Source organism: Trachurus trachurus, assembly GCF_905171665.1.
Source record: "Trachurus trachurus genome assembly, chromosome: 3".
NCBI classification, from domain to species: Eukaryota; Metazoa; Chordata; class Actinopteri; order Carangiformes; family Carangidae; genus Trachurus; species Trachurus trachurus.
The window spans coordinates 38,801,121-38,822,287 of NC_139893.1; the positions used below are offsets into that span (position 1 = coordinate 38,801,121).

The 21,167-nt window shown below is 41.1% G+C and overlaps 2 protein-coding genes across 2 annotated transcripts in view; both read left to right on the forward strand.

Moving 5' to 3' along the window:
* Positions 1-1,491: 1,491 nt before the first annotated feature.
* On the forward strand, positions 1,492-8,721 carry skor1a (SKI family transcriptional corepressor 1a; the record flags this gene model as incomplete). Its single annotated transcript, XM_083997948.1, has 8 exons — positions 1,492-3,258; positions 3,805-3,880; positions 3,990-4,061; positions 4,187-4,249; positions 5,208-5,282; positions 5,535-5,609; positions 6,228-6,293; positions 8,624-8,721. The coding sequence occupies 8 exons, from the start codon at positions 1,492-1,494 to the stop codon at positions 8,719-8,721; spliced, it is 2,292 nt and encodes a 763-aa protein (XP_083854074.1).
* A 12,403-nt stretch (positions 8,722-21,124) lies between these two features.
* Positions 21,125-21,167, forward strand: part of LOC311005177 (E3 SUMO-protein ligase PIAS1-like) — an 87,820-nt gene continuing 87,777 nt past the window's right edge. Inside the window, exon 1 of the mRNA XM_083997529.1 lies at positions 21,125-21,145. The gene's annotated coding sequence lies outside the window, so the exon portion shown is untranslated. The remainder of the gene's footprint in view (positions 21,146-21,167) is intronic.

The following is a 21,167-nucleotide window of genomic DNA, read 5'->3' on the forward strand; positions in this document are numbered from 1 at the left end:
GGCTCCACCAGGATGGAGGTCCTGTCTGCTGCTGCCTGCTCCTGCACCGACATCCACTGAAGCTCAGCTCCGTCCCTCTCTGGACTCACCTGGCCTCACTTTACATCCCGTAATAGTCGTCCTATTTATTCGTTCTCCCCCTCCTCCTCGTCCTAAGTCCGGCTGGAGTGTGTGTCGTCTGCTGAGGAGAAGAGGGTATGTGTTTATGTGTTTTCTTCTCTCTATTCAGTCTGAAGTCCTGCTGCTTTTGCTGTGAGTGTTTTTATGGTGAATTTTATTTCTGAATTTGGGATGTGATCGGAACGTGTCGAATATCGATTATCAATCACTCTTAAAAAATAGTTGTTAATCGCATCAGTCAGTGGGGTGAGTGCTGACGCAGCCGCGAGCTGCGTCCTCGTATTTTCGTGTCCAGTGACTGGAGGTAAAAAGTAAGTATGGTCAGGTGAACGTGAGATAGGCCCGCTTCAACCTAATTTCCAGCGACTGGCTGAGGCTAATCTACGCTGAAGCTTTAATTATATATAGGGCTAGTCTTTTATTAACAATGCGAAGACGCACGCTTGGATCTGTGTAATTACCAGGAAAGCAGCTTAGAGTTGTTCTTTTCCTCTCTGCTAAGCGCATTGGCGCAGCTCATGCTGCATTTTCCTTCTGTCCTTATCCGCCTGTAAGGATCTTATGTGACTCTTAAGCAGTTGCCCCATAAGTGCTGAGCCGATTTGGAGATAAGAGGAGCAGCAGATCCACCGCCGCGCAGGAACCCGGATAACCCGAGAGAGGAGGAATGAAACCATAGAGAAATAATTAACAACACGACTGATTGATTTCACTTCTCAGTAAGACAGCATGACCTCGTGCAACAGTCTCATGTTAGTTTCACTGTCTGCTCATTTCTAAATCGAATATAATCGTAAATATAAATCAAAATTATCACCTTTATTATTATTATTATTATTATTATTGGCATTGTTGTTATTATTAATATTATTGTTGCTGTTACTCTTATTATTATTATTATTATTATTATTATTATTATTATTAGGCAATTATTATTATTATTATTATTATTATTATTATTATTATACCCCGTGAAAATTAACATTAAAACTATATAACTAACTATAAATATTTTTACTCAACATCTTTACTCAACAATTATAAATATAGTATTAATAATCAAACCTATTATTGTCGTAGGTTTTTAAGACATGATATTCTTATAATACCATGTGTATTTTATTTACATGGAATTTGTGTGGTATTATTGTTTTATTGTATTATTTCCACCCCACAAACTGAATCGTTTTCAGACGTCGCAGTGGAGGGTGTGTGTGTGTGTGTGTGTGTGTGTGTGTGTGTGTGTGTGTGTGTGTGTGTGTGTGTGTGTGTGTGTGTGTGTGTGTGTGTGTGTGTGTGTGTGTGGCCTCCTTGTTCACTCTCCTCTCCTTCTCTCCTCTCCTCTCCTCACCGACCGACAGACTTCCAGGGATGGAGTCCATGCCCGGACAGCCTCGAGACGCTGGACGAGACGCCAGCTCTTCCCCGGGCTCCAAGCAGGACGCGCAGAGTTTCTCCGGCCCCCCCATCAGCTCCCTCAAGACCAACCAAGTCAGCGAGACCTCCCTGTACGGGGTGCCCATCGTGTGTCTGGTCATAGACGGCAGGGAGAGACTGTGCCTGGCGCAGATCTCCAACACCCTGCTGAAGAACTACAGCTACAACGAGATCCACAACCGGCGCGTGGCTCTGGGCATCACCTGTGTGCAGTGCACCCCCGTGCAGCTGGAGCTCCTGCGGCGCGCGGGGGCCATGCCCATCTCCTCCAGGCGCTGCGGCATGATCACCAAGCGGGAGGCCGAGAGGCTCTGCAAGTCCTTCCTGGGGGCGCACAGCCCCCCCAAGCTGCCCGAAAACTTCGCTTTTGACGTGACGCACGACTGCGCGTGGGGCAGCAGAGGAAGCTTCATCCCCGCCAGATACAACAGCTCCAGAGCCAAGTGCATCAAGTGCAGCTTTTGCAACATGTATTTCTCCCCGAATAAATTCATTTTCCACTCGCACCGCACCCCAGAGTCCAAGTACCTGCAGCCGGACGCCGCCAACTTTAACTCGTGGAGACGCCACCTGAAACTGACGGAAAAGGGCTCAGCTGATGACATTAACCACGCGTGGGAGGATGTAAAGGCCATGTTCAACGGGGGGAGCAGAAAGAGGACTCTGCCTATGAGCGGGTCGGGGATGTCCTCGTCGATTAAACCCCAGACCTCGTCCAGCCTGGCCCGGACCAGCTCCCCAGAGATCCCTCACAAAACTTTACGCTGCGACGACGACCAGGGGAGTAATAACCTGAGTCTGGCGGGCGGCGCGCGCAGCTACCCGGTCATCCCGGTGCCCAGCAAGAGCTTTGGCATGCTCCAGAAACTCCCCCCGCCCCTGTTCCCCCATCACCCCTACGGCTTCCCCAGCTACGGCCTGTGTCAGAAGAAGAGCGACGCGGTGCCGGACGCGGGTAAAACCAGCGTGTCCGGTGTGTTCTGGCCCGGCGCGAAGGACGCGCTCTACCCCGCCTTCCCCATGTTCTGGCCCACACCCGGCGGTCTCCCCTTGCCCCCCTACCCGGGCTCTCCACCCAAACCTCCCCCCGAGCTGCCAGGCCTCCGCCAGGCCGAGCTCGACCTGTCGGACCAAAGCGACCGAGGCGCGAACACCCCCAAAGAGCCCGGACACCACCACGCGCACCCGCAGCTGGAGGGGGAGCGCTGCCCCAGCTCCCAGTCCTCCTCCACCAGGAACGACGAGGACAAATCCGGGGACGAGATCACCCCCCAGAGGAAAATCAGCTACATTTCGGCCTTCAGACCCGTGGTCAAAGACGCGGAGGCCATCGCCAAACTCTATGGCAACCGAGACAGCTACGGCGCGCGCCCTGGCTACCTGTCCCCGGATTTTATCAGCGAGAGCTCGAGTTACAGATCCGTATCACCGGACAGGGACAGCGTGGTGGAGGAGGACGACGACGACGACCCAGACGTGGATGTGGAGTCCAATCGGGGTCAGGACGATGAGGACAGCATCCAGATCTCACCGGGGGGCGACCATGTGCCGGAGCGGCTCCCCTCAGGCGGGGAGGAGAGCCAGGAGCGTCCGGATCCCTCCAGCCCAGCAGCGGCGGCGGCGGCATCACCGGAGGACTCGGCGCACACTGGGTCATCAGACGAGGACAGACAGATGCATAATGGCTCTCCTCTTCATGAAGTAAGATTAGATTAAATGAAACTTTAATGATCCCCGTGGGGGGAAGTTGAATTGTCGCAGTGGTGGAGAATACAAGAGTTTATGGAAAAGAGGAGGCCGATAAAAATGTAATCAAGACCAAGTGGGCCGGAATTATAATAATAATAAAAAAAAACCCACAGATGTAGATATTTGATTGGCACATTTTATAAATCTAAATAAGAAGTCACGTGTCCTGCCTAAGTGCTTTTTAGCTCCAGAACATCTAATAGAGTCCACCTTAATGTTGCTGTTTCCAATCAGGATGATTCAAGTACAACAGCCTAATTCAGTCTGATTTCATTCCCAGTGTATTTCTATAGAAATTATTTCCTCTCTTCCCACCACTTTAATGTTTTTTTTTTTATTCAAATCTATTCACTTTCCCTTTTTTTCTTTTTGGAGAATTAGTAAATTACAGGGTTCGTGCTTTTTTGAAGAACTGACGCCCCAATTACTTGAAGAAGTGCGTTAAATGACATATAATTGGTGCGCGTCATTGAACTCGGCCTGTGCCTCATTTCGCAGGTGTACGCGCATGAAAAGGAGAAGGAGCCCTCGTCGTTTGGGTCCAAACAATCGAGCAGCCCCCGCAGATCCAACGGTGATTATTTAACCGGTTTCTGGTAGGCTCTGGCTCTTCATGGGAAATTGAGGCGGTTTTGTCTCTTTTAACTGAAAAAATATATATGTGCGCCTGCTTGTGTCTATAGGTGCTCATCACGTGTGCGACGCGCAGAACCAGCGCTCTGCAGCATCCTGTCAGGAGCCAAAGGACAGACAAGGTTTTTTTCTTTTTTCTTTCTTTTTCTTTTTTCATATTTGATCATCACTGTCCTGTGGTTCCACGCTCTCCTCATACAAATGACTCAGTTGTAGCTTTAATGTGTGTTTTGTTGTTTTGGCGCAGCTGACGGAGCTCTGCGCATCGACATCAGTGTGCACGAGAGAGACCTGCAGAACATGGCTAAAGGTAAGAAGCTGCGTTCAGGAGCAGGGGCATGTGAAAGTGAGGGGGTGATTATTATCAGATAAGATTCCTGTGTACTTTGTAATTTGGGGCGATGTATGGACAGCCAGCAGCTGTAGGGCCTGGTCAAGACATGTTATTTACCTCAAAATTAAATAGGCCATCTAATTTAACTAAGTGCAGCTCATTATTTGCTAATTTTCATATTTATAATATATATTATTATGTTTACTTGTTAAAATAAATTCAAATGTGCATCTGCATCATATAAAAGCCTGTGTTCGCAGCTCAAAGCCCACGGCCCGAGATGACGTGCCAAAATCTAAATGTGAATTTACATTTTATGGGCCTAAAGTGTTTCCATAGTTGTTAACCACTTAATCACGAGATGTGGGAGTTTTGACTTATTATTGTAAGAGGAAATCGTTTAGAGGCTATTAATATTTTAAGGAACAGAGCCATAACCCCGAGGCACGGCAGCTAATTATTTTACAACGCTTGGAAAAACCCTGGGACTCCATTATTATCATCTGCAGCTCCAGGCAATGCATGGCAATTACTGTGGCAGCGAGCGAAAGCAAAGCGGTGAGATGGTTGTTATGGAGGGTGTAAACGCACCTGAAATCGGTTTACTGGGCTCAAATAAATCATCTTTATGTGGAGAAATTCAAAAATATATCATAGTAAGTGGAACTAAATTGATGTGAGGTAGATGAGGGTGGAGAAGGTTTTTTTTTCTTCCTATTTTTTAAAAATGTGCTTTTTGTTGATATTTTCAATTTTTTTTATTATCATTATTATCATCATCATTTTCATTTCCATCCCTGCTGGTTATTCAGAAGCACTGTAGGTGTCAGCTGGGATGTGTTTCTGTGTTTTAGGCCTGTTTCCATGCAGCAGATAAAAATGAAAAAAATTATCCACTGCTGAATTTGATGCATTTTGCTCTTTTTCTTTGCAGAGGAGTTGCAGAAGCAGCTGGTGGAGCAAGTGGAGCTGAGGAAAAAGCTGGAAAGGGAATTTCAGCATTTAAAAGGTAGGACCCAAAGTGAGTCTGAAATCCAGAGATATGTGTGCATATATATATATATATATATATATATATATATATATATATATATATATATATATATATATATATAGAGAGAGAGAGAGATATATATATATAGATAAATACGTATATATATACGGTGTATATAAATTTATATATTAGTTTAGAGCTGAAGCCCTCTGATTCAGTGTACACGTTGGGAGCAGAGTGAGTCATTTTGTCCTTTATGCTCTTCAGATAATTTTCAGGATCAAATGAAGCGTGAGCTGTCCTACAGAGAGGAAATGGTCCAGCAGCTGCAGATTGTTCGAGGTTGGTCTCTCTCTAAAACTTTGTGCCTTCGTAGACTCTGACTGGAAGGCAGATGTAGATCAATGCTCTTTAAGTTTATGGGGAAAAAAACAATAGAAAACAAAAACGTTTAAATAACATAGGCCGTCTCAATCAATCCGAACCAACATGCCTCCAAACCAGAAAAGAAAGGAAAAGTGACACTTGCATATTGAAATATTGGCGATATGTGCCCAGCCTTTTTCCTGTAAACTCCTTCTTTTTTTTTCCTCCTGCAGTTGAATTAAATTCTTCGATATCAAAAGGTGAAACTGAAACCACATTGTTTTGTATGCAAAGGTTATTTTCTCCTAAATCATGCTCTGGAAAATTGAATAGACAGACCATTATGTCGTGCTGTATCAGTTACATGCAGTAGACAGCAACTAATGCCACCCGTTAAAGGATTGGTGTAATGTTACAGTAGTTTAAATACAGGGTTCAAGTACACAGAGGGGTCACTCTAAATACCATAGGGGCAAATGGCATACATTACACTCCTCCGCTTCAGATGCTACGCAGCCACTTACAATTTCCTTTTTCCTCCTTTTTGACCTTTTTTTTTTATATCTATTCATTTTATTTTATTTGTTTCGATAGACACTTTGTGCAGCGAGTTGGACCAAGAGAGAAAGGCTCGTTATGCAATACAGCAGAAGCTAAAAGGTAATTTTATCTGGTCCAAAAAGGAACATGAACACATGTCTTCTTTTTTTATTTGCCTACAGACATAAATATGCAAGTGCTACTTTTTTTAAATTATTATTATAAACATCTCTTGTGATCAATAATTACAGTAAGACACCATTAAAGGATAGGTTGACATTTTTCTCAGTCAAGCGATACTCACATGTCCACCGTACACTGAAAGCACCGCAGCTCTCTTCAGTGGGCTGTATGGAGATCTCAGTGCAATGTGATGGGAAAAGCCACAGTCCTTGTTAAACTGTTATACATTCACAGCTTTTAATATCTGAATCCAGTCAAACATGAGTTCATCTCCAATAGTCACCTTTTACCACACAAACTCTTTTTGTCACTGCAGCTCCACCACGGCTCTCCGTAGTGTGTTTCCATCCACTGGCTTTTTCACTACATTTTCAATTGGCATGTAAAGAACATGTATGAGAGGCTTCCACACACACACACACACACACACACCTTAACCACAATGAAAACTGGCAGCAGGTGAAAACATCATCGACGTGGAGCGATAAGAATATGTTTCTTATTTTTCTTTTGACCATGTTTGACTGCAGCATCCTGGTCTTCAGCAGTGGTTTAATGGCACATTAATTACTTCAATTAACCGACTCTTGAAATTGACAGTGGTAGAGGAAGGCAACACACATCGGTTAAAGTAGGCCTACATTTGGATGGAAGGCTGGCTCATGAGAACACACAGAAGATGTTTCACACTGAAAAGATTCTTGACTAGAGCTGTGGATTCGCTGTGGATTTTTAGATTCCTCTATGACCAGTACGAAGGAGCAATCATGGCTGGATCACCAGGGCGTCTATCCAAGTCTGCATCATTTGATCACCTGCAGATTTGTCAGAAACTTGCATCACTGCAGTAGCTTTAATTTCTGCTCATCCTCCAGCTTATGGACCTGGTGTGCAGAGGTTCCCTGTGTCAACATGGTTTAAAGACTCTGAATCCTCTAGTTTAGGGCTTGTTTTTTTAGAAAGTATTTTGTTCATTTCTTGGACACATTTGAGTCTTCAGGCACAGTCATATTATTTCACTAGAGGAATTTTAAGACTGTAGTCAACAATTCTTTCCACACATGACAGTTTTCCTTTTTAACAGTTGATTCATTACGTATAAAATATCAGAAAATAATGAAAAAGCTTCTATTATTTTGGCTTTTTCTCACCAACAGTCGTTAAATCTAAATATGTTGAATTTACTGTCATAGAGAAAAAAAACCTTGGAAACAAATTTTGCATATTCAATCAAAAATGATGTAAACTATTAATCAGCCATGTTTTTCCTGTTAGTCAATTAATCTGTGTGTGTGTGTGTGTGTGTGCACACATGATGAGACTGTCAGACGACATCAGCTGGGGTCCAGAAACAGTTGTTTTGCCTGAGGGCCCTGTAGCAGGTGAATCCAGCCATGAGAAATACAGATACAAAGACCAAAACAGATCAAATGTGGTCAAAAGGTTCAAATGGACATGTGAGGTTTTTTTTTTTTTTTTTTTTTAAAGGTTCAGTGTGTAAAATGAGGGGAAAACAGTGACATCTAGCATTTCAATTCTATTATTTATCTATTATTCTACTGTTTATTTATGAATGTGAAACTCATGAAACGCGCTCTCTGGTTGGCTGGATTTTCCATTCCGCACAAACATTGTGGCACAAGATGGCGACACTATCTAAGCAAGACCTTTGGTATCCACAAGTTTCCGAACGTCATCTATGGTCAAAACCGGAAGCCGGTTTTGCCGGTTTGGTGGAATTGTACGTTTACGTTTCCATGGTTTTCAGTTGTTGTCATAGTTGCGGTAAACGCATGGATCTATTAACGCTGGCTTTTAACACGGATGTCAATTTGTGTGATATCCACTGTTAAAAGCTGGTGTGATGATCCATGCGTTTTACAGATTTCCATTGAAAAAAAAAAAAATCCATGCATTTACCGCGACTACCGAAACCATGGAAACGGAAACATAAAATTCCACCGGAAGAGCAAAACCGGCAAAACAGGCTTACGTTTTTGACGTTCGGAAAAAGGTGGATATGTAAAAGAAGAATTATAAGGTTATGAAAACCAAACAGATTTTATTTTATAGCCATTGGTAGAATATTCGGATTTTGCCAATAAACCTTGACAAATATTACACACTGGACCTTTAAGACAGCCTTTAAAAATGTGAAACTATCCTTTGACGCCATTTAGAGAAGAACTCTGTGTTCTGTGTGCGTGCTGAGTGTGTGTGTGTGTGCTGCTCTGCATGTTCTCACTGTTGGACTTGTTCCTCCCCAGAAGCTCACGACGCCCTTCATCATTTCTCCTGCAAGATGCTCACCCCTCGTCAGTGCACCGGAGCCTGCACCTTCAAACCCCCGCTGCTGCCTCCCTAGTGCCCAGCACCACCCCTGCACCTGATCCCAGCACAGCCAAAAACTAAAACTTCAAAAAAAAAAAAAAGAAAGAAAGAAAAAAAAAAGTACACACACACATACACACGCGTACACACACAGGTCCACCTCGAGAGCTCCGATGCGTCCACCTCCCACCTTTAACCCAAGGATTACTGCACCAACCTGCTGTATAGATACACTACTGATTTTAGCACTTGTGTGAGTGAAGACGTGGGCGCGGAGAAGACACCAGCAGCCACGTCTCCTCTGAAGACTCCATCAGGATTTATTTAAACGTGGAGTTTGTTTTATGTTGTGAAACAAAAGGATTGTTGATCTGAACCTGCAAAGCTGAAACCAAGGAGTCTCTCTGAATCAAAGCTGTCTGCTCTTTAGCTATTCTGAAAAGAAGAAAAAAACAACACTATATACATATACATATATATATATCATGTGACAATGTGCAATGGCTTGTATAATTGTGATATTAAGTTCAAAATGTATCTCATTATTTAGCTTTTTGTTGCTTGTTTGAATATTTTTGAGTTTTTACATATATTTGTTATTTATCTGACTTTGGTTTAATTTATTGTCTAGGTTATTTGTAACACTGCATATGTTGTGAAGCACTTTAAATGGGCAACATTTTCTGAATTTGATCATGCCATCCTATACCAAATTACTGGATCCAGAGTAGAGGGATTGTTTTATTTCAAATGGAGCACATTATCGTGAGCACTTAACTACAACGGCCGGTCAGGTTTGACATCAAACAGTGAAACGCGTTCTTCTCACCGGAAAACCTGGTCCTGAGCCATTTCTAGATATCATGTACAGTTTAGAATATTTTAAACACAAAGCTGGTCCCATAATGCTCTCTGTTTCAGGGGTTTTCTACCATCAAACGCATCTGTGAGTCACAACAGACAAAAACCAAAACTTTTCCCCATCATCCGATGGTCTTTTTTTATAAGAGGAAGACTCTGTATGATGAATTATGTGTAAACTGCCATTCACACCGCTGCATTGCATTTTCTCCCATTTGTTTGAATTCGGTTTGTAATTTAAAAAAAATAAAAAAATACAACAGAGTACGTCTGAAAGAAATGAATCTTGGTTTCTGACACAGTCTAACAATAAGTTTACCATTTATGTATGTATCCATGTCAATATTAATAAAATGTGAAAGCCACTCTCTGCTTTATGGCCTTCCTCTTTTTTCCTATCTGTGTCCCTGGTGTGATCCTGACACCTACTGGCTTCCTTACAGAACAGCTCCTCATGAGACGGATCATATTGCCTCTTATTGTATCTGAGTTCAACATGATCTCTTTCATTAGGCGGCGACATCAGTGCATGACATGTCCAGTCAACTTATAATGTTTGACGTTGAGTCAGGGGAGCAGGCTGATCTAATAGTGAAATCTAATTCTCCGATGGGAGGACTAATAGATATTGATTACACGGCTCTGGGTCCCTGGATGCTTCATAGTGAGACAGATACTCACATAATGTCACTGACGCACAATGAATGTTAATTTTCTGTGATGGTGAGGGTCCTCCATGCTAAAGCCATGCAGTTCTCTGAAGCTGAACTGGGATCAGACCTGCAGGGGAGCGGCTGGGCTGCATTTTTATTTCCATGTTTAACATCATCCACATCCTGATTCAGGGTCATGTGAGACACGCATGAGTGGATTGTGTGTCGTATGTATATGTGTGTCTGGTCACGTTTCACCTCTTCTCATTATTCTACATCTCTGTGGTGGTGTTGATCTATTTATAGGAGCTGTGTGGTAACTCGTCCTTGTGGTGGTTTTATATCTCTGTAGTTATTCTGCCTCACTCTGCATTGTTCTGTTCACTCTGTAGTCATGTTGCATTGTGCAGTCATTGTGTGCCTTTCTTATCTCTTAATAGCTGCTGTTGTGTCTCTGTAGTTGTTTGGCTTCACTTTGCGTCTCATTCTGTGGTTGTTTTGTGTCTCTTTGTGTTCAAGCTTTTTGTTTTTGTAGTGTTTCTTGGCCTCTCATCTTGTTGTGCTGGTTTTGCATCCCATTGGCATTTCTCTTTGGTTGTTTTTTGTGTCTCTCGCTGTTTTGTGTCTGTCTGTGGTTGTGTCATGTCTCTGTAGCTGTGTTGTGTGTCTTTGTAGCTGTTTTATGTCTCTTTGTGGTTGTCTTGTGTCTCTCTGTAGCTGTTTTATGTGTCTCTGTGGTTGTCTTGTGTCTCTTTGTAGTTGTTTTATGTCTCTTTGTGGTTGTCTTGTGTCTCACTGTCGTTGGTTTGTGTCTCTTTGTGGTTGTGTTGTGTGTCTTTGTAGCTGTTTTATGTCTCTATGTGGTTGTGTTGTGTCTCTGTCATTGTTTTGTGTCTCTTTGTGGTTGTGTTGTGTCTCTGTAGTTGTTTTGTGTCTCTCTGTAGTTGTTTTATGTCTCTCTGTGGTTGTGTTGTGTCTCTGTAGTTGTTTTATGTCTCTCTGTGGTTGTCTTGTGTCTCTCTGTCATTGTTTTGTGTCTCTTTGTGGTTGTGTTGTGTCTCTTTGTAGTTGTTTTATGTCTCTCTGTGGTTGTGTTGTGTCTCTGTAGTTGTTTTATGTCTTTCTGTGGTTGTGTTGTGTCTCTGTAGTTGTTTTATGTCTTTCTGTGGTTGTGTTGTGTCTCTGTAGTTGTTTTATGTCTCTCTGTGGTTGTGTTGTGTCTCTCTGTAGTTATTGTATGTCTCTCTGTGGTTGTGTTGTGTCTCTGTAGTTATTTTATGTGTCTCTGTGGTTGTGTTGTGTATCTGTAGTTGTTTTATGTCTCTCTGTGGTTGTCTTGTGTCTCTCTGTCATTGTTTTGTGTCTCTTTGTGGTTGTGTTGTGTCTCTTTGTAGCTGTTTTGTGTCTCTCTGTGGTTGTCTTGTGTCTCTCTGTCATTGTTTTATGTCTCTCTGTGGTTGTGTTGTGTCTCTCTGTAGTTGTTTTATGTCTCTCTGTGGTTGTGTTGTGTCTCTCTGTAGTTGTTTTATGTCTCTCTGTGGTTGTGTTGTGTCTCTGTAGTTGTTTTATGTCTCTCTGTGGTTGTGTTGTGTCTCTGTAGTTGTTTTATGTCTTTCTGTGGTTGTGTTGTGTCTATGTAGTTGTTTTATGTCTTTCTGTGGTTGTGTTGTGTCTATGTAGTTGTTTTATGTCTCTCTGTGGTTGTGTTGTGTCTCTCTGTAGTTATTTTATGTGTCTCTGTGGTTGTGTTGTGTCTCTGTAGTTGTTTTGCATCTCTTTGTGGTTGTGTTGTGTCTTTGTAGCTGTTTTATGTCTCTTTGTAGTCATTGTGTGTCTCTTTGTGGCTGTTGTGCTCCTCCCTGTCTTTAGGGTAGTTTTTGTACTTCTCTGTAATTGTTTTGTGGCCACCTGACCCTTCGAGCCCCTCGGCACACATGTACCAACAGATCTGTTCCATAATGCATCTGTGGTGATAAGTGGAAAACAATCTGTCCTTACATGGTGATTTCAGGCTATTCTCCAACCCTCCAAAGTTAAACTGCAAACTGAGTCTGTAGTGAGTTTAAGGGCAGAGGGCCTGAAAGCTGCTGACTAATGACATGATAAATTATTTCATTATAATTTCATAATTATCAAAACTTTAAAATTTAAAGTAGGACTTAAGGGGCTCATTGAAAATGTGCCCTGTGTTCTCACATTGCTCCACGGCGCATGGCATGACACACAATAATAAACTAAACTAAACTATACACACACAAAACATTCAAACTGTTTTACTTTGTGGTCCTTACCAATTACAAAATACAAGATCATTCACAAAAGTACAAAACGACACACAATATGAAATCACAAGAAGATGCTGAGGAGAATAATGTTTCAAACAGGTGAGATATAAAACAACTTTTTAAATAAACTTTTTATATGCAAGTGTGTAAACTGTTTAGATAATGTGACCACAGACACTGTGAGAATATTCAGATTAATCCATCCTCTGACAGTTTGTCATATCGCTTTCTCAATGACTGACATAGTGGATTTTTTGCATGTAAAAATCCTGGATATTTATATGACCTTTTTGTTGGACATGTAATTTTCCAAAATAACCAGTCTTGCTCACAAAATGTACCTAAGCATCAAAAGTAAAATCATGTATTATGGCCCCCGTGTCTGGTTTTGAGTTTTTTTTATTTTTTTTTATCATTGATGCATTTACATGTAAACTGCTTTTATAATGTTAAAGTTGGAGCTGCTTCTTAAACTATCCTAGTTTGTGATATTTAAAGCAATCATGTGTTTTAAAAGTGTAGAACCACAACTTTCATGATGTAAAATGTTATTATGCACATACAATACAAATTCATTGATTGCATACTTAACAGCTGTCGTTTTCCACCATTGGGATCATCCACTTTTTATCCATACATTTTATCTGTTTATCTGCTCATCTTTTATTTGGTTTCCTGTGGCTTCAGAAACTATTCAGACCCTTTCAGGTTTTTTTTATATATTATATTGTAGATTTAATTTGAACCTCTTATACTGACAAAATGAAACATGTTCTTAGAAATATGAGCAAACTCATTAAAAACCAAACTTAAAGCAGAAGTAAGTGGAATGTTTGTGTTACAGTAATATAAGTCTTAAATAGTTCTATCTTCCGACAGCAATCACTTACATAGAGTGTTTGGTCTGAAACACGGGTCTGTCAGTCACTCTGCTCTGCTCTGAGCCTAGGAGAAAACTTTCCTTGTATCCTACAACCTTTATCCAATGAGGAGAGAGAACGGCATAAAGGGGCAGTCCTCTCTGTGTGTGCAGCCAAGGGATGCGCATGAATGTGGTGACGTAGGGACGAGGGCGGGGACTGCTAACTCCATCGGCTGACAGGAAGTTAGACAAAACCACCGGATCACTTACTTCTGCTTTAAATCTCTCATTTAGAGATACATTCTTTGGCTCTACTTCCAGCCTGTTTCCTTTAATTAACCCCGAGATGTGTCCATATAGCTTGGCTGGAGTCTAGCTGTGGTAAAACCAAGAAACTCTCTGTATGACCTCCATGAGAGAACTGTGGTCAGATACAGATCAGGGTAATGGTATAAAACCATCTCTTAAGCAAGAGTTAGAGTTTGAGGGTTAGATCCTCTGAAATATAAGAAGTTTGGAAACACCTATAGACTCCCCTCTCTGAGTAACCTGAAGAGAGGTGACAAAAAGAACCCAACTTTCACTGACAAGAGCTTCATGTCCTCTGCAGGACAGCCTGCTAGAAGGACAACCATATAGAGTTCCCTGTGTCTGCTGAGCACCAGACCCTGCTCCTCTCCTAGCATCCTTGTGCTGAAGCATGGTGGTGCTGCTTCTGTCCTCTGACCTTGAATGGGGCCAAAGTAACAGACAGAAACCCTATAGAACATCTGTGGAGAGACCTGCAGATGGAAGGTCACAGACTATCAGAGACATTTTTCCTTAGAGTTTGAGAAGATGTGTCAAGAAGACTGTCCAAACCCAGGTCTGCAATCCCTGTTGTGAGACATGGGTAACTCAAAACTTTAACTGTGGCACAGACACTTCTGTTAAAATACTAAATTAAAGTGATAGTTCACCCAAAATTCAAATTTCACTCATTATCTACTCACCCTCATGTCAACTAAGAGCTGTGAGAATTTTCAGAGTCCTCCGTTCCTTCTCTGAGTTACGGGGGGGTCCGCACAGCAGTTTTTGTCCATATAATGGTTGTCAATGGATACCAACTTTCTTCGTCCAAAAAGACACACCAAAAAACATCCAAATACCTCCATACTGCTCGTCTGTAATGTCCGTCTTGTATTGAAGCCCCGACATGAGAAATTGTTCAAAAAAAAATTAAATAAGTCTATATTTTAAGCTTGTTTGTAGCGGAAGCTCCCAGTGTCTCAGTTCACTGCTCTTCCTGTGTCATTGCAAATCTCTCGTGATTTGCACTGACCGGCGGAACAATTTCTCATGTCGGGACTTCAATACAAGAGGGACATTACAGACGAGCAGTATGGAGGTATTTGGATGTTTTTTGGTGTGTCTTTTTGGACGAAGAAAGTTGGTATCCATTGACAACCATTATATGGACAAATACTGTTGCGCGGACCCCCCCATAACTCAGAGAAGGGACGGAGGACTCTGAAAATTCTCACAGCTCTTAGTCGACATGAGGGTGAGTAGATAATGAGTGAAATATGAATTTTGGGTGAACTATCCCTTTAAGGCTCTGAATATACATGAAGAACAATAATGGCAGTTTTACACATTCTCAGTCTTAAGTGTGCAAAAAGTACAGGGTTTGAATACTTCACTGTATTTTATTCATGCCACAGTATAAACTGTGTATCCAGTAGTGTTGTACATGTTTGTGCAGTGAGTCTACCTGAAGTGCTTTTACACAAGCAAACAAACATTAAATCAATGCACTGTAATATCAAACATTTCAAAAGCAGAACAATGTTTTTTCTTGCTGAGGGGCATATTGTCTCTCAGTATTTGCCGTGCGCATTAATGATTAATCATTAGCTTGTATAAACATGTGCGGTCAGCAGACACCTGTCCCATCACTGGGCATCAACAATACAACAGATGGCAGCAATACATAATGATATAATAAAAACCTGTGTGATTCTCTGTGTATGAAACGAGCAGCACAACTAGTTTGTCAATAGATTCTTTGTCTGCACCTTGAGGGAACGAGCATTTTCTGATAATGGATTTGGGCATAAAGCCTAATGCGTTTTGGTATTATAGTGAATTTTTGTTCAGGATGGAAGTGTAAAACCATTACTGGTCCTCAAACTGGGTGTGTGTGTGTGTGTGGGGGGGGGTTGGTGTCCTCCACATTCAAATGATGCAGGGGATGGGGGGCTTGGATGACAACTGGGTAAACTGGTGAAGGGTGAATGAATAGGATCAATGTGGGAGATATTAACACAAATCTTCTGGTTAGTGTTATTGTGTTGACCTTTATTTCACTCAAATCCAATAAGGATCATTTTTCATTGTTCATAGAAGATCTTTGGCTTCTGGAGACAAAGGTGTCAGTGATGGGAACAAATTACTTTATGGGCTGTATCACTGACAGGCTGCATGTTATTTTTGATTCACCTTCATTTGAAATGATAGGGCGCCACCTGCTGGTTCATCCAGGACTAACTCTTTTACCTCACTTGGAGTTTCGCCCTGATGCAGCTCTCTAGTGTCCAATCTAGACTTTTTATCCAACTTTACTTACAGTTTTTTTCAATTGCTAAAACACTAAACCCTGTTGTCTGAACCAAATTCTCAGTTGCTCGAACCCACTGATTGAATCAGTCACTCTTTTGGCAAAACCATCAGCACTTTTCACCTGTTTAGACACAACTTACCAACACATTTTCATTGTGATGCACCTGTGTTGCATAATGCTGAGCACAGGTGGCAAAAGTCAAACACAACTAAAGCACGGGTTTCACCGGTTGAACACAACAACTCAAAATTGATCACACTTGTGTCCAATGATGTGAGGGAACATATACTGTAAACTAGTTCAGGATGAAGTCCTGTGGCCTGACCCAGCACGGAGAAATGATGCTGTGGCTGACTTATGCACTCATTTGTATATTTTTGTACTTTATCTTTACGTAGGCTTACTGTATACAAGTGCTAAATGCAAACGATTTCTGTTTGTTTTTGTACTGTACAAGTAGCTACTACGTGTAAAATGCATTTTTTGTACTTTTTTTTTTACACAGTACTATGTACAAGTGCTAAATGCACAGGTTTTTTGTTTTGCAACATGCATTTATGGAGGGAGAGGAGGAGGAGAGGAAGAGGAGAAGATAAGAGACGACAGGGTGAAGGAAGAGAGGATGAGGGAGGGGGGATGAACTGGGAAGAAAAAAGAAGAAGGAAGGAAAAGGGGATGAAATGGATGTGGGGAGGGAGGGAGGATGGTGAAAGAAAGGGAAGGAGAGAAGTGCTAAATGCACAGGTTTTTTGTTTTGCAACATGCATTTAGCCTACAGTGAACAATAAACATTTATTTCTACAGCTCCATGTCCTGAGCATTGTGTTTTCTATTTCATGTAGTGTTTAGTGACTGCTCAGTAGGGTTTTTACAGTAATTTTGATTGACTCGGGGCACGATTTGACAACATAGTTCAGTTTTGGGCACAGATTGAACTGTTTTGATGTGAAAGTTTGGTTTTGCAAGAAGAGTCTGAGATTTTGTGAATGTAGCTTGAAAATTGGGGTTTGTGTTCACAGTTTAGAGAAAAGGAGAGCAGCTTTTGAGAAATGGGTCTTAGCAATCGAGAAAAACTTAAAGCTGACTGAATAAGAGAAGCTGTAGAATTGAATAAGTATAAAAAGTATTTTAATTAAGTCCCTAAATGAACTGTGAGTGTGGATTTACAACCTGAATTTTACAAATACTCTGGTCATAAGATCTCAACACCTCTCTTCTTAATCCTTTAAGATTTTATGAAGTCATTTAAAGTTTCAGTTAAGTTTTATACTATTTCTTTTCTTTTTATTGTTTGTTTGTCTTTTCAATATAAAAATAACAGCTCAACAGAAAAGAACAGAACATGCTACAGGCAAATGGATACAGAATGTAAAGTTGGAGTGGTGGAGTACCATTCAGAAAAGAGGGGAATTAAAGCATAGCTCTGATGTAGTCCGTGAATGGCTTCCAGGTTTTCTCAACGTTATCAGAGGAGCCATGAATTGTAAATCTTACAGTAATTTCTCAAGTTCAAGGAGCTGCATCACTTCCCTCAGCCGCTGAGTCCAGCTCGGTGGATGAGTATTTTTCCAGTTGAGAAGAATCAGTCTCTGTGCTAACAAAGTGTTGTTATTTCAAGCTTGGTTCCAGAAAGATTATTATTGTTCTCTCCCACTATGCCAAAAAGGGCTATCATTGGATCTGGCTGAATAGCCAATTTGAAAACTTCTGATAATGTACTGAAAATTGAGCTCCAGTAGGTGTGCAGATTGGGACAAGGCCAGAATGAGCACATCAGATGGTGAGAGTCCACAAGTTGGGAACATTTTAGAGTCTAACTCTGGAGAAATGAAGGTGATGCAGTATCTTAAATTGACTGTCACCATATTGGGCGCAGATTGAGACCAGTGAAAATGCTATTTCAAAAACATTCTCCATGGTCAAGAAAATTTAAATCCTTCAGTCATTTTTTGAGGCAAAACGTAGTCAGATAAAAATCTGAAATATTAGAATTTGCATGTATGAGAACTTCGTCATCTTAGTTAGTACTATAATGCTTTAACAGTTTCCAGGAACAACATACAGAGGACAGAGTTTTATTATCCTCACTTGTAGCCATAATCCTGGTTTTGTCTGTGCTTCACGAAAAAGCACACTGGTATTAACATTGAAAAAAAGGGATGTAAATAATGAACTCGTAAGAGATTGATCAACACACAGACATTAGTTCTGGTCAGTGCTGTCTGATGGAACACAGTGTAACATCTTTGTTTGTTCCTACCAGCCAGTTTCTAACTTGTTTTCTATCTCTGGTCTCAAGCTGAGGGTTATTTTGTCTCTCATCTCTCTCTCCAGTGGAGATTCTCCATCATAACTGCTCTAACCATGAAGTATGAGTCACTATAGAAAAAGAAAGTACCAATCAAAAAGCCCCCCTCAGAGTGCAGACCCATACAATGCTTTTTGATCATTTCTCTCAAAAGGTTTGACGAGGAGCACAACCCCTCCCTGAGCTCAGGCTCTTGTTGTGGACATGAGGCTCTGACAAACTCCTTTTATTCTCGCTCTACTTTGTATCTATTTTAAAAGAAAATCTAAAGTTTCCAATGACCCGTCAGTCCATCATAGATACATCTGCTACATTGTATAAATCCTTACAGGTTATCCAGGGTTATGTCACTCTGCAAGAACATATTTGTTTTTGTTCACACAAAAAAAAATCAAGGCCAAGGTCGTTCGTTGAACAAGTCTGATAAATTGTTTTTATTTCATTTCTACATTTGAGACTAGAAGTGAAAGTTTATGAGCCCAGAATGTAACTTTTAGCAGTTGATAACCTAGATCAAGATCAACTGTATGTAGCCTATGTATTCATATCTGCATTGAGGAACTAGCATTTGATGCTATTACAGAATAAAGTAGAGCGCTGACTGTCTGCAATGAAATATTGTTTGCAACAAATGTTCAAGGTTAAAATCTGCAGTTAGTATCAGTATTTGAAAGTAGGCATGTCAATTGTATCTTTATTTTTAAAAAAGTGTATTCTTGTGCAGGATATGAATATCTCCATAGCTACTGTAGGTTTTCTCATATCAGCAATAGCTCCAGTTTCTCAGTACCTCAGCGGTAACTGTCGTGGTTTGTCTTGTTCCCTGTTTTATTTTGAAGTTCCAGTCTTGTCTTCCTGTGCTCTCCCCCCTGTGATTACCTCATGTGTCCCACCTGTGTCTGATTGCACCACATGTGTCTTGTTGTGTATTTTACCTCAGTGTTTTCCCATTGTCCTTGATCGGTTTGTCTGTTGTCCATGCTCTCTGTTGATGTCCTGTGTCTTGGCCTCAGCTTCCCTATGTGTTCCTGCCTGTTTTGTAAGTAGCCTACATGAATAAATAAATATCTTTTTCAAGGTTCACTTTACCTGTCTTCAGTGTTGTGGTCTTCATTTGTAGTGTCTGTCAGTGTCTGTAGTAAGACACTGACAAGATGTTGGTATTTAGTTTTTAAATACAAGTTTTCATTACTCTGAAATCCACAAATAAAATCCAGTAGTAAGACAGGTAATATGTAAGTGTACAATTTTTGAGTACATTGTGTTTTTTTGGGGTCGGATCTACTCTGATCTTCCACTGTATGGATTCTACAGCACCATCCAGTCTGTAACTCAGTGGTTCAGTTACAGGCTGGATGGAAGAAAAAAGATTTTATCTGTCATTAAAGAAGAACGAATAAACTTGTATAGCAGACATATCTGGACCAGAGGTGTCTCTGTGTTGGTTATACAGGCCTGTGGTCTGGGAGAAGGTGCACATGTTCAGATGAGGAACTGGTGGTATAGTTTTAAAGATGGTAAATAAGATGTTAATTAATATTTGAGACGGAGATGAGATGAGAGCAGTGGAGCAAAGTCACTGAAAAACTAATGGAAGAGCTTTGAAAGTAATTCAACTGTTGACATCTAAAAAGCCACAAGGAGAATGTGAGCATGTATGAAAATGGTCAACAATAGGCTGTTTTGCAAAAAGGTGAGATTTAGGATTTTTTATTTTATTTTTAAAAGCACCAGTTGTAATATGGGTGGTAACAAACAAAGACAAACTTTTTTCTATTCTAGGTAGCAGTCCATCTGTAAGCCTGCTAACTTTCTGGAGCAGTTGCATCTAATCTTTGTTAGTGGAGTCTGCAGCATGAGCTTAGCTACTCCATGGCAACTGTGGACTTGCATTTATCACAGTTAACAAAACCAGTTTCAGAATAAAACTGTTCCTCACTGTGATTGTGAACAATGAGACATATTTATTAAGTGGCGTCCTTCAACTTACAGCAAAGTATAAGAGAATGTTTTAAAAGCCACTCAAGTAATCACATAGTTTATCACATCATTGCTCAGAGAGCAAACAGGCAGTGAGAAAAATCCACTGACCCTACAGCTGCTAAAAAAAAAAAAGATATTCTCATTGTAGGCTATTTGGTGAATGATTAATGTGTTAAACACTCAAATGTATTCATCATATAAATGTGTGAATATGGATGAGATCTGCAGAAACTGGAACACAATTCTGCTGAGTGGTTTCGCTGTTTCAGCTGCATTAGAGAAATCATAGGAGCAAGGAGCATTCAGTAGCCTACCAAACTGACAAGTAACAATCAGTGATCACTGTGATTCTATTCCACATTGAAATGTACCATATTTCACCTTTGAGAATGATACCGAGAAGAAAATGTAATGTAACAAAGGTAGGCCTAGCTATTTAGGTGCAAATAACAGACTGTTCCTATAGGTTACAGGTTCTGTAGGCAGTCAGGTCCTGTTCTACCTCTAGCGGTGCAGTTTACTTAGAAGAAAGTTTAATTCTAGGTTATTTTTTACCCATTTAGCAAAATAGTTTGTTTGTTAGAGGATGGTAGGCTATTATTATCTAGGCCTATGTAAAACTGAATAGGAATTTCAGTCATTTGATAAACGTCCTATAAAAAAGCCTGTGTGGAGCTCCAATGAAGATTAATTAACCTACAGATTGTTCTATTCTGTCATTTAATTCTGTAACATTTTACACCAGGGCGAAGTTATTATTTCCCTTTTATCGTTTGTGTCCCTGAACGCACCCCCTCCCGCTGTGTGCGCGTTCACGCTACGCTCTGCGCGTCCCAGTCATGTGACAACACTTCACCACGCCTGCGCATAGAAATACAAGATGGCGGAGAGTGCGGAACTGAAGGTAAGGCGCAGCCTGAAATCAT